Source organism: Empidonax traillii, unplaced genomic scaffold (genome assembly GCF_003031625.1).
Source record: "Empidonax traillii isolate 1590-97213 ecotype Southwest subspecies unplaced genomic scaffold, ASM303162v1 scaffold554:size495636, whole genome shotgun sequence".
NCBI classification, from domain to species: domain Eukaryota; kingdom Metazoa; phylum Chordata; class Aves; order Passeriformes; family Tyrannidae; genus Empidonax; species Empidonax traillii.
Genome location: NW_020955747.1, coordinates 230,339 through 246,868, shown reverse-complemented (window position 1 = coordinate 246,868; position 16,530 = coordinate 230,339). Strand labels below are relative to the sequence as shown.

At 42.2% G+C, this 16,530-nt stretch overlaps 1 protein-coding gene across 5 annotated transcripts in view; it reads left to right on the top strand.

The window, feature by feature from the left end:
• The window catches only part of FARP2 (FERM, ARH/RhoGEF and pleckstrin domain protein 2), a 68,660-nt gene that overhangs the window by 37,996 nt on the left and 14,134 nt on the right, over window positions 1-16,530 (top strand). For all 5 annotated transcript variants that reach the window (XM_027897697.1, XM_027897693.1, XM_027897694.1 and 2 more), the window contains exons 9-16: window positions 587-676; window positions 1,786-1,949; window positions 2,094-2,162; window positions 2,726-2,783; window positions 3,443-3,683; window positions 14,172-14,350; window positions 14,670-14,759; window positions 15,974-16,107. In XM_027897697.1, coding sequence (XP_027753498.1) covers window positions 587-676; window positions 1,786-1,949; window positions 2,094-2,162; window positions 2,726-2,783; window positions 3,443-3,683; window positions 14,172-14,350; window positions 14,670-14,759; window positions 15,974-16,107 — 1,025 coding nt within the window. The remainder of the gene's footprint in view (window positions 1-586; window positions 677-1,785; window positions 1,950-2,093; window positions 2,163-2,725; window positions 2,784-3,442; window positions 3,684-14,171; window positions 14,351-14,669; window positions 14,760-15,973; window positions 16,108-16,530) is intronic.

Below are 16,530 nucleotides of genomic sequence, written 5' to 3'. Positions count from 1 at the left end.
GTGCAGTGAGGGAATATCATCAATTCATTTGGTGCAGCCCTGGGACAGGTTTGTCATCCCAGAATTTTAGTTCAATTTCCCTTCTTTCAATGTTGCAGTGTATTTTTGCTAGGATACCATTGCTCTTAGTGTGTAGAAGTGCTGATTGATTGAAGTGATTGGAACAATTAGTGTTACTGTGTTTGTTGTGTTAAATACAACACTCAGTACACAGAGTCCTGTTTATGAATGCAGATGTTGTTTTCCTCTCACCAAAACACAGATCTACTAGGCAGCTGATCTACTAAAATACTTCCATTTGGGCACTCATTTTCTATTGATTTTTAGTTTTACCTGTTCTTTGGTGACTGTGGGGCAGCTTCTTTCTGGAGGTGCATCAACCACTGCAGTCCTGCAATTCCTTGCGGACTCCTCAGTGGCCTCTTTCTTGCTTACGGGAATATTGTCACCAGAACTAAAAATACAGCGGAATGTGTTGGGGTGGGGAAGGTGTCCACATGCACATGTCTATATAACTGCTACAGAATTTTGTTTGTTACTCTTCTGAAACTTTTGCCAAATTTTAACGGTTCTCATTTTAATTCAGGGTAACACGAAAATCAATACCTTCAACTGGTCCAAAGTCCGTAAACTGAGCTTCAAGAGGAAAAGATTCCTTATTAAGCTCCACCCAGAGGTCTGTGCAAGTTTTACTGTAATATAAACTGGTCAGTTGAAAAGAATACCTATACTTCATTTTATTATGAGCATTTCTAGAGTTTGTGATTTTATAAAACAGCCTCAGCAGGGCAGGCTTGGCTTCATCATTCAAGTATAAATCTTTCCTTTCTCTCCCCACAATTGTCACCTTAGATCTTCAGGTTTTGTGTTTCAGCCTTAGCTTACCCTTGACATAGTCATACACATGTATAAATGTAAGACAGAAAAAAAATTACTAAACCCAAGTATTTGGTGCATCCTGTCTCTGTACTGAAAAAGTTACATCCAGTTTCTTGATTCAAATGAGAATAACCTGTTAGGCCTCAGGAAGGAATATGTGGCTGAGGTTGTATTGCTGGAGATTAATTTTAAGGGGAGTGTGATTACTCTATCTTTTCTATGCATCTGTATAGGAGAAATGTTATTTTTCGTGCTTGGCTAATTTACAATGAATGTTTTTGATTGCAGATGTCATCAAAGTTGTTGCTTCCACACTGGATGACTAGATTAATTTATATTAATTTATATTAATTTATATTAATTTATATTAATTTATATTAAATTATATTAATTTATATTAAAAAAGGGGCAAAAGCCACCTTTGGACATATAATAATTACATATATCAAGGACACCTGAAACAGGACACACTGTCTGCCTGTGTAGTAATGTGTCTCATATAGAGACCCTCAGAAATTTCATGTGATAAATGTACTCTGACATATGCATTATTTTCTTCTCTTATCTAAATATCATTAAGTGAGAGAAGCATCAGAACTCCCAAAAAAGGAGAAATATTTTAAAATTGCTACTATTTCACTTACATATTTTAGTTTCTTTGAAATTTCTAAAGGTGAGCATGTTTCTAACGCCAAGCGCATTTTAAACACTTTTACAGTTTCAAGGTAAGCAAATATTTTTGAAAGCCATTAAATGATTTTTGACTCCTATTCTTTAAGGCTTATGAGAAGTGACTTAGCAAAATTCTACATCTCACTGAAGTTCAGCCTTTTTGTTTGCACCCACTTGTTCTTTACTCCTCACTGTCACTTCATGTGCTGCTTAACTTCTGTGTTTTTTCTCCAGGGCCCGTACCAAGATACGTTGGAGTTTCTTTTGGGAAGTAGGGATGAGTGTAAAAACTTCTGGAAAATCTGTGTTGAGTATCACACGTTCTTTAGGCTGTTTGATCAGCCAAAGCCAAAGGCTAAAGCAGTGTTCTTCACCAGAGGGTCATCGTTCAGATACAGGTAGGGAGAAACAGAACAGAGCCATTAAAGCTGAACTCATGTCTTAGAAAATTGAGCTCAAAAGGAAGAAATATTCTAAAGTCATTCCATCTCTAATGCCCATCCCCTGTGTTTGATAACATTTGTACTTTTGTGGGTTCACAGTGGACGGACACAGAAGCAACTAGTGGATTATATTAAGGACAGTGGGATGAAGAGAACCCCATATGAAAGGTAAGATCAAAGAACTTTGTAAGGTGAAATGTAGCTGGGACTTTCATAGTGCCCTTATTGGCTAAATTTCAGTGTTTTAAATGAGAGGAAATGGCCTCAAGTTGTGCCAGGGGAGGTTTAGGTTCGATATGAGGGAAAATTTCTTCACTGAGAGGGTGGTCAGGCACTGGCACGGCCTGCCCAGGGCAGTGGTGCAGTCACCATCCCTGGAGATGCTCAGAAAATGTGGAGATGTGACACCTGGGGACACGGCTTAGTGCTGGGCTTGGCAGTGCTGGGGGAGCAGTTGAACTCGATGATCTCAGAACTCTTTTCCAACCTGAATGATTCTGTGATTCTGATGATCTGGGTATTGCTTTATTCTATTGTTTGTGTGTTTATGACTCCTGCATCATCTAATTTACAACTCCTTTGACCTTTTAAATCTCGAACCAGTTTTTAACAAAACTTTGTAAAATGGAGCTTGAGACGTGCCTGTTGGCTGCTGGGATGGCGATGGGTGACTGGGGAAGGGAGGAGGCTGGTTCTTGTCTGGGATGCTCACAGGCTGCTCTGTCCCACAGGAGGCACAGCAAGGTCAGAGCGTCCACACGCACCTCCAACACAGATGTGCCAAAACAGGTCAGTTCTGCGGTGCTCTTGCTGTTGTGGTCAGGGACGTTGACAAACAGCTTTCCGAGGTGATAGTGAAGGAGTCAACCCTCCAGAATTGCTTTCGCTGGTTATTCTTCATCCCTGCTTCACAGTTCTTTTTGTGCGTGTTGCTGGTTTGATAGCTGTAGGCAGTGGAGTGTAAAGTCAGTAGTATTTTGCTTTTCAAAGTTCAGGTGAACTGAAAAGGAAATGTCAGACTTTCTAGTATGTTATCATTTCAGAGGATTAGTTTGTCTCCAGGTGCTCTCTGGCAGTCTCGAGTTCATTGTATTGATGCCTTCTGCAGACCATGGCAAGAAACAAGCATTTCACTGAATGCACTTGTGTTACATGGGAGAGGTTGAGGAAGCATCATGGAATTTCACTGTCATTTTGTTATTTTTCCTTGTGGGTGCTTGTTTAGCAGAGGCTATAAAATATATGGATTTAATTTTCCATCCAGTTATCAGAATTAAAGGAAAAAGACCTTGTCTCTTTGGGGGCTGCTGGATCAGCTTCTGTGCAGTGTTCTGTTTGCTGTAAAGTGAAGCAAATATTCCTTCTGCATCTGTATGTAACTGCATTTGTTTTTTGTGTATTACAAAAACCTTTTTTCTGTTGTGTTTCTGCTTTTTTTCTCCTCTTAGAGTGTCCCATTCACTGAGGGCTTGAGAACCCCAGGGTCTCCTGCCTCAACAGCTGCCCCTTTTTACTCGGTTCACTCCTCGGCCAGTCCTGCTCCTGTCCTGCCCATCTTTGCTGAATCCAGCCCTTCCTCTTTGGACTCCCGAGCGCCATACACAAGGATTCCAGACAAAACCACTGCAGCACCAGCAGAAGAAACAGGGAGGAATCTGATGCAGCAACCTGGATCTCCCATGCTCCAAGGTGTTGGGTTTGGTAGTGTTGAAGGAAACTGTAACCTGTCTTGTCCTGTTGTTGAGAGTGATTGTGGTGTAGATGTAGACGTAGAGAGGAGTAGTAAGGAGAGCAGGGTTGCTGGTTGTAAAAATGACAATGATGAGGATGACTTTACCACAGGTGTATTCATTGCTGATAAAGAGCAGCAGCACGGCAGCCGGGGTGCCCCTCTTTTCACACTGACAAATGCACAGTTACAGGTGTCAGAGGAGTTTATTGATGATGACCCAGCAGAAATGTCCTTTTTTGCTGGGGGCTCTGAGGCATTTTCCTACGTGTACAGTGGGTTAGAGTTAAAGGGTTCTGAGTTTTCCAAGTGTATGTCCGAGTCACCTCGTTTAACTACAGATGCCCTCCAGCAGAACACAGTCTCTGCTCAGTCGAGCCCCGACAGGTACTCAACCGAAGCTGTGGATATGAATATGGAAGAGGAGTTTGAATTTGAAGAAGGGAGTGATTTCAATGGCAACGAGAGGCCATCGGACACCTCGGAGCTGTTTGAGGTGAAAGCCCAAGCGAGCAGAATGCAGAGCCTCCTGAGCCCCTCTGAAACGAGTTCCCTCATCAACAACCGCTCTGAGAGCAGTTCCCTCAATAACCTACCGCTGAATGGTACGTCCTCCCTGCACACCTATGGCTCTGCCAACCATTCGGAGGCCAGCTCCATGGTCAACTTCCCTGCCTACTCAGTGCGCTCCGAGTCCAGCTCAGCCTTCCAGTTCACGGACATTATTGACCAACTGGAGCAGCTGAGCTATCCACCCACCACCACAGAAGACTCCAGCAGCACGGACACAGACTCCTGGGACTCCGAAACTGCTGCGCCCCTGGATGTAAATCTTTTTTTTAGTAACCCTTTTGCTCAAGCCACTGGGGATAACTTTGGTTTTGACTTTCAGAACAATTTAAAAAATCTCACGCAAGAAGACTGGACAGAGAAGTCACATGTTAATCACGAGTCCTGATTTTTGTGATTGACCTCTCTATGATGTTCAGGCTTGGAAGTCAAAAGGTGTCATGTCAGTTGCTTTAGGAAATAAACCCCCAATCCAGTGGCTGGATTTTGAATCACATAACATAGTTTTTTGGGGTTTTTTTTGTTAATTCATATACCTCTTCAGTTTCCCTCAAAGCATCCAGGCTTTGGTGCTGCGTTTCTATGCATCAAACTGCATCAAGAATGGGTTATAATAGGCTACAACGTTGGAAAATACTGCATTTAGGAAAACCCACTGATTTCAGAGAAGTTAAGTATCAACTGGCTCATGCAGACATCACAACTTACAGTATACTGAAGGATTTCTTTGGCTATAAATGTATCTGTAAGAGTCTGATATATGCTGTTCCTGGAACACCTGCATGAAACAGTCACTTTAGCACATGCTTATTAACCAGCAGCTGCTTCCACTAAACTGCCCATTTTCCAGCGCTGTAGCAGGATCCTCATTTTGGTTTTGTTTCCGCAATCAAAAAAAGAACACTCTTCAAATCATCTCTGAAGGACAGTTTTAAAATATCAACCTATGCAACATCTCTGTGGTATTCTGTGAAGAATAAATAGCCTGTGTGGTAGTTTGGAAGAGGGAATGTGTACACAGCCAAGCAGTCACCAAACTTCTTGTGAAGACAATCATATTTGCTGACTTCCAAGTGCCTTCAGCAATCCAGCAACAAACATTTTGCAGCAGTTTGGAGATATACAGAGACTATAAAAGCACTTAATCCCCATCACGTTTTGTCTCACCTGCTTTCTTGTTACTTAGTCACTCTCATAAAAATACTTATAGGACACTTTTCTGAATTAATTTCTTATCTGTGGAGGAGAGCTAGTGGTAAACCCGGTGATAGCTTTAACTTTTTCTTTAAAATATAGGCTGTATTTAGAAAAATATCAAAATTTTCAGAGAAATTGAGTTGTTAGGAGTGGTGAATACTGGAGACAACAGCTATTTCTTCAAGCAAGAATGTGAAATCCATTACACCTGACCCAAATCTTGTGCATCATCTCCTTCAGCCGTTTGTTTTTGGGGTTCCCTTCTGCCCAGTTTTCAGTCCTTTGCAGAGAGTGCAGTACTGATGCAGTCAGTGCCTCCAAAATAAGCAACTTAGTTACAGTCATAACTTTATGCTCAATATTACTGATATCAGTTAAACACCTTAAGTGTTTACTCAAACATTTAAAAAGTAGTATTATTTCTCAAAATTCTGATAACTAGAACTTCAATGGAATTTTTCTCAACACGTGGCAGAACAGGAGGAGGTAAAACCTCCTTTAGTCACCTATTTCTTCCAACTTAGTTTTACCAAGGTGTAAAAGCACAGTGCTTGCTTTTGTCTCACTTACCTTACTGTGTTTGAGTGAAATCTCTGTTGTCCCACGAGAAACCTGTCTGCTTTGACAGTGGCACAGAAAGCCAAAGCACTTTTAGAACAAAGTATTAGCTCAGACCGCCCGGAATGTACAACAGTTTACTCATTTTTTTTTTGGTTTATAAGTGCTATACGTTACCTGTATTTCTCTCCTATGGAGTGTGTGTTCTGGCTCTTTGTGTGACTTTATTCAGGCCTGTGGAGATGATGTCTTGGGTGTGTGGTGTGACATTTCAAAATAGGACTTGGAGGAGGTCTGTAGTGGTGTCCAAAGCCGGTGCCTTTAAGTATGTTTTTAGGTGCTTTGTCTGATTTCCTCTCACAACAAACTAGTAAGGAAGAAAGAGAAATCAGAAAAAAGACAGATTTCTGTCTTCAAACTCTATAACAGGTGGTAGCATCAGGGACAAATATGTAGACATAGAGAAAGGCTGTTAGTTTCTTGAATCTTCTAAAAACAGAATCAGGATTCAACTATTACATATAACTGTGTCTGCCTCTGTTTCATGTCCTGTGCCCCAGTCACAAGCATTCCCTCTAAATGTGTTAGAATTGCTTAATATGGGAAAAAAATCCAACTAAATTCTCTTGGTTTTCAAAAGATGTTAGGAAAAAGCTGCCTGTGTTTTCAATGGACAGGCTTCCAAATTTTCCTTTCTTGCATCACAGTTAGTTTGAAAAGGCATCTTCACTGTTCTTCTTCTTGTATTTTGCAATGGTGCAGATCTTTATTGGCCGTTTTAAATCTCAGGGATTTGCTTTTTTAAAAGAAAGTAATAAGAGTCTTGGTGTAGTGTCCCTTTTGTTTTCTAAAGGAATGGGAATGACTAGAATCTCAATCCATTAGTTGAGGGCAGGCTATGTGGATCCACAGGTGAGGACAGAGTAGGGGAGCTTTGACCCTGGTACAGATATTTTTAGATTAAGGTTTTAGTTAGAGTGAGGGTTCAGAGCTGCTGCTGTGCCCCTGCTAGTTCTTATATGTGCTCTGGCTGACTGATAGCAATGAGCTGTTGTGGTTTCCTTCTGTGCTTCTCTTGATTTCCAAAGCCATATGGCTTCTGAGGATATCTTTGCATACTGAGCTGTGTTGTTTTGTTCATGGTTTCCCAGACAGACACAAAAGAGTAGAAAATTTAGTTTGTGAGTAGAGTTTTTATTATATCAAGAAAGCTGTGAGCAAAGGTTCTTCATCATTTCCTTCAGAGGCATAAGTTTAGAGACACTTTCCAGTAGAGATGGAGAGAAAAACCAGCTGCCCTCAAGGGAATGGGATGGTTCTGACCTTAGCAGGGAGCTCGAATACCATGTGTGGGTTATTTCAATGCAGTGGAGCCATGCCAGGCATCCTCTTCTCCACTGACTGTCTCCTGAAGTGGCAGGAGAAGGTGAGAGAAGGAATGGCTTTCCCTGCTCTGTCCCCTTCATTTGAGTAGTGTGAGGGAACTGGTGAACTGCAGGGCAGTGTGGTGTGTCCCAAGTCCTGCTGATGCTGCTGAGTTTTCAGCATTATTCCCTGTGATTTATTTTCTTTTTACGGTGTTGATACTAAAAATTTAGTTCCTGGTACTGATTTCTGTTTATTTCCTGAACACACCAGTTTTCTTTTCCCAAATTAATGAGCTGGCAGGTGTGGCATTGGTGCCAACCACCTCACCAAGAGCCAGGAGCCTTGAAGACCCCTGAGCAGCAACCGCTGCTGTAGCGTGCAAGGACAACAGGGGAGATGACTTATTAAAAATGGGAAGATTGTTGTCGAGTATCCCATGCAAGAAGAAAGCACTTGAGGAGCTGTGGTAGAGCATATAAAGCCTAGGTGTAAACTTGGTGAGTCCACGGCCAGCGAGTGATCGTCCCCCCAGCCCCCAACACCCACCTCTGCAGGTACGTTCTTTCTTGTTTGCTTTCCACCCCCCCTCTGCAGGAGGCTGGGGGGACATACCCAGGTACGTACATTTCTAGTCAATGCACAGGTTTTGCTGCTGTGTTTTTCCAGTAGGAGAACCGGAGGGGTTGCCAGGTTCGTTCCTTTGCTCCACACAGTCCACCCAGCAGCTGTTGCCGTGGTGTCTTGGCAAAAGGAGGGTGCTGGAGGCATCGCTCCTACTCCACAGGGAGTTTTCCTATGGAAGCAGGGCTGTTTTCCTTCCTTCCATGTCCCTCTTCTGCTTTAGCAAACATGCAGCCATAGGAAGCACGTCAATACCAGTGGCTTTTCCCAATGAGTTAGGCTGCTGGGCTTAGCTCTGCAGTACTGAACTGCACATTGCAGTGCGACTAAAAGGCACCAAAATGCGTGTCTTGAGTGAGTAATTTAATCTGCATCTGTACTCCTCTCTGTGTATACTTACAACCTTTCTATGCTTAAATACATTTATTAAATGTAAAGCACTACATCGGAGCATTTTTGTCATTATGCAGTTAGTGAAACTTAATTTGCACAGAACCATGGGTCGTGGAATATTCTCTGACCTATACGTCATCTGGTTAAGCTCTGGTAATATTACTAACCTGTGTTATCTATTGTGTGTAGACTTTGTAATTTTAAGGTACTCATTCATTAGTAAAGTAATACATGCTTTATATTCCCAGGACTTGCCGGATTTTATCTTAGGATGGAATAGGGCCATATATTGATCTACTCTCAACTTTCACTTTATTTTCTAGTGAATTTCAGAGTTGCTGGATAATCTGGATAATACCAAGTATTGATCTCCTTTTTCCTGTGTTTGATTGTATTGTGGTCATAGGTGATTTTGTTTAAAGGATTTCTGTTTTATTTTGTTGGTGGCTTGGTTATGGTTTGGCATTGGGTGTTTTTGTTTGGGTTTTTTTTTGGTGGTGGTAGTTTTTGTTTAGTTGCAAGTCTTGGTAAAGGTAAGATTTTGCGAAGACACTAATAAAAATTATTATAATTTTATGCTTTTTGGTGCAAACCTGTCGATAAGTCATTCCCATTATTGTCATTTTGCAAAATGTTCTAAGCCATAGTTACTCAGTACTGATGGAATGAATGAGTATAATCACAGTTCTCTGTGTAGTCCTTTAGCTGTAATTGCCTGTCATTTTTAGGAGCTCTTACACCCCACTGCTCACAATGCAGTGTGTATATGTATGGCTGTACATATACATTCACTGTATGAAGATGGGGAGAATTTACAGTTCCGAACGCATCATAAAATCCACTTAATTCACTACCTGCTCATGGGCTCTCATAGGACTAGTCCAGCAGGTGAGCTGGAACTTTGGAGGTTCAAATTTGGAGCGTGGTTAATTGAACCTGGTCTGTGGGAAGGTGTTGCTGTACGTTTTATAAAGTCACAATATTCCGCTGTTGCTCGAAACACAAGATTCCCATTGATCGATACATACAGGGGTACGTGTGCCTTGGTTAGAGGGACTCCCCCGTTCCATAGGTGCTACTCTTGCCAGGAAAGGATTGCATTAAAACAAAGACAGCTGGAATTTCTTAATTGATCTCTTGAACTTTTTTTTATCTTTTATACGCTAAATGTTTATTGAATTATATGTTGGGGTTTTGAGTATCTTTGTGTCTGTTCAGATTGCCAATTATGAAACTACAGATTTGTACTAATTCATAATTTTAATTGTTTATGCAATAAAACAAGGAAAACTTTGATATAAATGACAACATGGGCTTTTTAGCTTTATTTTCGTTACCCTTGTCTTTGAAATAGAATAAATATTTGTTCTCCTAGCCAAGGCATCTTAGACTTCTCTTCCCAGCTTTCTCCAGACAGTTTTCTCCCTGTACCCCTTCATTGAAAGTAGAGCACAGCTGGGGCAAACACCGGTGTGTGGGTTTCAAATTCCTGGTTTGTGCAGACCTTTTGCTTGGCATACATATGGGACTGGAAGTTCAGATTTCTTTGTAGGAATTCCATTTATTGCAGAGACCTTTTCTTTTAAACTGGGTATGTCCCTCAAACTCTCTCCTGTATATCTGGTTTTATTGGAAGTTTGTCCTTTATTGCAAACATAGCATGTGGAGGCAATTGCATGTTTTCTGGGTGGAAAGCTCTCCTGCAGGAGATCGTGACCAATGTTTAGGTAAATTCTCTTTTCCTGAAAGCAGCATGGCCTTTACAAAGCGGGGGGGAAGGTGGCAAAAGAGGTTGTTTCAGTTGCTGGGTGTAACCATAAAACCGGGAGCAGCCTTTGGACTCTCCAACAGTACCAGGGGTAGATGTGGCTTCACAGGTACACACAGTTGCCCTGGGGCACGTGCCATGTGCTATAAACCTGCTTTAACGTGATCTGTACCTGTTTGAGGGTAAGAAAGAGATCTTTGAATTTAAAGTCTCTTACGTGGGTTTTTAGGCTCTTAGATAATTTTCAAGGTTTACCCTCTCTCCCAACTATCCCTCATCTTTTTAAAGGAAAAGTTTGCCAGGGGGAAAAGTCTATTCGTTGTGGTATTTTGAAATAAGGAAGATAGGGTGTTTTCCAGGATTTCGCTTGTAGTATGTTGGCTTGCTGATGACTTCACTCTGGAAATAATCCTTTGGTCTGTACATGAAATGGGTTCAGTAGGGCATTGAGCAGAAGAGGGGCTCTTAGTGGACTCCTATCTTTTTCTAGTCAGCCTCTGCTGGGTGTTAAACCTAAAAACAATCTCATCTGTTTGAAGTAGTAGTAATAACAATGATATAATAATAAAGTTATTTTTCTGTGAAATGCAAGAGGCCCTCCATTTGATAAGGAGTCATTGGTGACATTGAACCCTCACATAGCTTTTTTCCATCCTATAATGCTCTATATTACTGGGATACTATTTTAGTTGTCTGTCTTTGAAGTATTTTAAGTATCCAGGCATAAAGCTTATAGAACCTATACTTACATTTTATTTTGGCCAACCTGTGCACTGAAATCTGACTTTCTGTGTAGGAATTGAATTTAGATTGAGGAATGGAAATACCTTCTGAAAAAATAACTGGGAGGTGATGCTAAAAGCTTATTATCATTCTGCTTGTTACCTCAGGGGAAACCAAATGGAACCTGCTTCTACATAACCAATATTACCGAGTAGCTGTGGTGGATAAGGCCAGCATCCTCACCCAAGTCTGTAGCTGTGCTCATGCAAACTACAGTGCTTTTGCCATGCTTTATTGATGATTTTTTATTTCAATTACATGTATGTTGGTCTTTTTATGACACTGGGTTTATTTGCTTAAGGATACATGTTTCTAACTACATAGTGAAAGAAGTATTAGTAGTCTTGAAGATCTTTGAGTATGAATATTACACCGAGCTGATGCATTTTTGGATGGTGCCTTAAGTGCGTTTGTATGTGATGTGGAAGCAGAAGTTTGCTGTGTGCAGAATGCAGCTGTGTCTGAGGGTCTGGGCTGCAGCGCTGAATCCCCACGTCGTTGCAGGGAAGCCCTGGCTCCTGCTTACAGCACTTATGAACACCAGTTTGGGGTGTTTGTGTGACTTACTTGTAGAGAACAATTTTCTACTTCATGCAGAACACTGAAACACGGAAACATTCCTCTGAAAGAATAATCCGCTTTCATGTATCTGGAGGATGCTGCCTGTGGGGAAGGGAGGACCTCGGAGCACTAGAGTTGGATGTCAGAGGGAATCATTCATGAGTTTTGATCTTTGCATCAATATTTCCACCTAATTAGGAGTTTTCTACGTTGAACAGCTGTTGAAATGGCTTCTCCCTTTACCATGCTTCCCCTGGAGAATAAGGAATTGCTGTACATCCCACCTGCTTGCCTGAAGTCCTCCTGTGCTGCTCTGGTGAAGAAGACTTGGATTATGAGAATGAAAATTTCAGTCCTCACCTGTAATGTCATCTGCCAAGACACATCATCATACTGGGCATTTATCAAACATTTAATTAAACAAATGTTAGCCAAAAAGCTAACCCAGCTGCTCTGTGACATTTTTATAGTCTTTTCTAGAAAAGGCAAATTTTTGAAGTGACAGGACAAGAGGGAATGCCCTTAAGCTGAAGGAGGGTAGTTTCAGATGGGGTATTGGGAGTAAATTCTTCCATATGGGGGTGGTGAGGCCCTGGCACAGGTTGCCCAGAGAAGCTGTGGCTGCCCCATCCCTGAAGTGTCCAAGGCCAGGTTGGACGGGGCTTTGAGCAACCTGGAATAGTGGAAAGTGTCCCTGCCCATGGCAGGGCTGTGGAACGAGATGAACTTTAAGGTCCATCCAACCCAAACCATTCTGGGATTCTGTGAATATGTCTCTCATTTCCATCAGTCACTCTGGCCTTGGGCAGTGGGGTTCTTGCTTTTGGATGCAGTATTTGAAATTAATTTACCAGCCAGCTTACCAACCCGACTGAAATAGGCAGGGAATGGAGTTCAGAGCAAGTTACATCCCATTTGCTCCTCCTATATCTGAGCTTTTGGGCTGTCCAGAAACAATCAAAATTATGGATTCTGGAATTTATTGCTACTTCATGTTAAATTCCAAGAACTTAAAGAAGCTCCTCTCCCCTGCAAGCTCATTTGTTTGGAAGCTCTTGTTTCAGCATTCCTGGCATATGAAAGCAAACTTTGAATAAACTCCTATTTCTGGATAGGTAAAACAAATGCCAGACAGTGTTGCTTTCCAGGGGTGATATTAAAAGCAGTGGGAGTGGAGGCTGCTCAGACAGAAGCAAAAATCTGCTCCAGAATTGGTGCTGGACTAGTGTATGAATAGTTAACTCCACAGCCTGGATGATCTGAATCTCTTCCAGGTGACCGAGTGCAGCACTGTTTAGCTTCCTGCGTTTGTCCATGTGGAATTACAGGCTGGGGCTGCCTCGCCCTGGGTGTGCTTCCTGAGCCTGAGCAGCTGGGAATCGAAAGCTCTCAACTCCTTCCCAGCACCCGAGCCTCGTGACTGTGTCAGGAAATACTGTATATCTGTGGAGACTGAATTTTTTTTTTTTTTTTTGAAAGCCTTTTGTGGTGATTTCTAAGTAGTCTGGGAAATGATGGGTTGGCAGTTTAGGGTTGGCTCTTGATTTCCCTGTTTGCATTTGGGCAGGTGGTTTAGCACTTGTGACTCGACAAATCCTGCTGGGGAGGCTTGGGAGCGTGGCTGGGTGTTTGAGCAGGCGATACTGAAGTGATGGTACCTGTTTAGTTGCCTCATCTGAGGAAACTCATCTGTTTATCACAGGGAAGATCAGAAAAAATAGTATATGAGGTTAGGAGGAATTTCGTATGTGTAGTGTAATTGGAGCGTCTGTCGCCTTTGTTTGGTCCCAAAAAGCCAATCTTGAATGGTCATTTTCCCTGTGAACCGCCAAGGGGGGTCCACATGCTGAAAAGAGGAGGCTTAAATTCGCTGTGATGATGCCTTATGTGTCAGAAATCTCTAAAGGGTCCACAAATGAAATAATAATATTTTTTAAAAAGACAGTTAATAATCTAAAGCAAAGCAGTACCTGTTGCTCCTGCTTGTAACAGGTTTAGCTGTGGATTGTGTCCATCCAGTTAATACTCAGTGCTGCAAAATTGGTTTCCTTGAGGTTATTCTATTTGTATATTAGAAGAGCCAGGAATGAACTCTCTTGCATGCCCCCTCTCTGTATAGCAAGAGGTTTTCCTCTCCCACTGGACCAATTTTGAAGATTCCTTGATTTCTGAATGTATTTTTAACATACTTTGTCATCTGGAGTGGTGAGTTGTGGAATGATTTGTCTTAGCTTTTCCCTGGGTTGAAAAGCAGCTCCTGTATTGAGAAGGAGAAAGCTGTGTTCTTTTTCCTGCAGTATAACCCTATGTTGTGAACTGTGTTGCTGCTCAACAGCACTTTTTCCTTGACACTAAGCCATTTATCCTTAACTGCAGATGTAGCAGTGTCCATCCTTACTGCACTGCCACGTAACCCATGGGATCAGGGAACACTCCCTTTGCTTTGAGATATACACTGAAGTCTTTGGATCTATATGCCTTTTTGCTCTTTTTCTTTTTGCCTTCTTAAAAATAATATGAGAGTGCAATTCTGGTTTTCTGTAACAGTGAGTAATCACCTTAGTTGTGCTATCTTTGAAATAATTTTCTCTCCTTTTCCACTCCATTTTCTTGTTCTCTTCTCACCCAGGCCTCCCCGTGGACCATCCCCAGCTCTCCTCCCTTGTGCTGAAGAGTTCTCTGGGCTTGACCCCGACCTTTCAGGTGAACTTGAATGCAGCTGCCCAGGGCTCATCCCCTCTGCTGAGTCCTGTCCTCAGCGACGCTGGCGGGGCCAGGATTGAAGAGGATGATGAAATGAAACGGAAGGTAAGATCGTGATGTAGCTGGGAAGTGATGGTGTCAGGTGAGGAGCTGTGCTGGGCACTGATGCTGTCAGTAGAGGAGGGCACTGAATGTTCTATGACAATCGACATATAACTGATGTTATTTTTTAAAAATCTTGAAATATAAAAAATACTGTGAAGTCATTGTTTGGGAATTGATGCTGAACACAGAGATGCCGTTAGTAACGGGCTGCTCCATTTGCACACAGCAAGGGGAAATGGATGTAAGGTTTGAGCTGATGCTCAGTAATAATTAGAGCATTTGTGTTTTACTGTTTATTGATGGCTGTGTATCCTTTCAGCGCTACCCCACTGACAAGGCGTACTTCATAGCAAAGGAGATTCTCGCCACGGAACGGACCTATTTAAAAGACCTGGAAGTTATCACAGTGGTAAGGGGGGTTTGACTTTCCTTAATTTTTTTTTTTTTTTGCTTTTCTTGGTACATTTGTGCCCATTTGCTAGTTTGGAAAAACTTGGGATTTCTTCCTAACATATAGCATAATCCATTAGCCAAGTAGCTGTCCCCTTCCTTGTTCCATGGCTCCTCCTGTGGGAGAGCAGATATCTTCTCTGGACTTCTGACATTAGCTCCAGCAGCTCCATCCTGATAATTTAGTCAAACTTTTGCTCTGAAAGCTGTGAACAGAGACAGCCTGAAAGTGTTTTGCATTCAGTTTCAGTGATAGCTGTCAACTCTGCTTATAACCTGATCATCACCTCAGCAGTTTTCCTTGGGAAGCTTTTATCTTTGTGCCTTTGGATCTGAGAGCAGATGGCAGTTGCAAAGGGCATCAAGGGCCCATGGGGGTTTGAGGAGTTTTGTCTTGTTTTCTGGTTTCTTTTTCTTCCACTTCCTTTTACCCAGACTAGACAAGTGAGTCCTGGTTTGGAGGACAGGGTGAGTTTCCAGCTTTGTTTGTGAGCTCCATGTTTGAGCACCATGACTGTTGCATTTCTATAAGCTGTTGTTTTAATTTCATCAAAGAAAAACTGGAGCCCCTTAATGCCCTGCATCTTCAGTTGAGGTGTTCTCTGCATCTTCAGCGTGCACCATCTCACTCCAGTTCCTCCTACAGGCTTCCCAGCACTTCTCCTAAGAGATGGGGGAACACCTGGCACCTCAGCGGATTTTTGTAATATCCCCGTCCCTGCCAGAAAGCGGGGAACCGAAAGCGATAAAGTGCAGAGTGTGACCTGCAACGAGATGTCTCCAACTGCTGAGTAACTTGCACAGGGCTCCAAGGTGTATGAGAGCAGTTGTGTCTGCATGGAAGTGACAGCAGTGGTGTGACAGCAGCTGGGGCAGCCACTGGGTAACTGACCGTCACTCAGCTGTCACCAACCATCCCATCATTGCATTCCAAAACACGTTCATGCCCAGAGCCAGCCACATGTCTCATCTTCCTAATGTTTGGCAAGGAAAAAAAAAATCCCATCTTTTCATTTTTCACAAATTACACCTTCCCTAAATATTTCTCCTTCCTTCCTGCTGTTTCCCTGTGCATACTTTCTCCTCCCTCATCGCTGCAGGAGCGGGAATCTCTGTTCTAATGATGAACTTCCAAAGTAGAGAAATTGATCAGAATTTCTGATTTTCTGGCAGTGGTTCCGCAGTGCGGTCATCAAGGAGAATGCCATGCCAGAGGGCCTGATGACACTGCTCTTCTCCAACATAGACCCCATCTATGAATTCCATCGAGGCTTTCTGAAAGAGATTGAACAAAGGCTGTCGCTCTGGTAAGTGAACAGGGGGACCTTTTTCTACATCCTCATGTGAAAACCAGACTCAGTCGCTCTTTGAACTGGTATTTCTGCATCAGTAGAATCAAGGAGAAGTCTTTTCCTAAATTGTAGTTATATAAAAAGTACTAAATGCATTGTGCAAAGCCCATTTTTCAAGCTCTGCCTTGTGTATAATACCCCGTAGTCGTGTGAGTTGTGCATCAGACCAAGGGTTTTGTGATCACAGAACAATTTAGGTTGGAAAAGACCCTTAAGATTGTCAAGTCCAATCGCTAATATAACTCGGTAATGTCTCTCAAGCCTTAGAAAAGAGAAGGAACACAAGGTCTAAAAGATAATCTGCATGTTTTTTCCACACCTTCCAGTTAATGAAACTCCAGATGAAAATCTAGGAAACATTTTCTGTAGTTAAGGTGA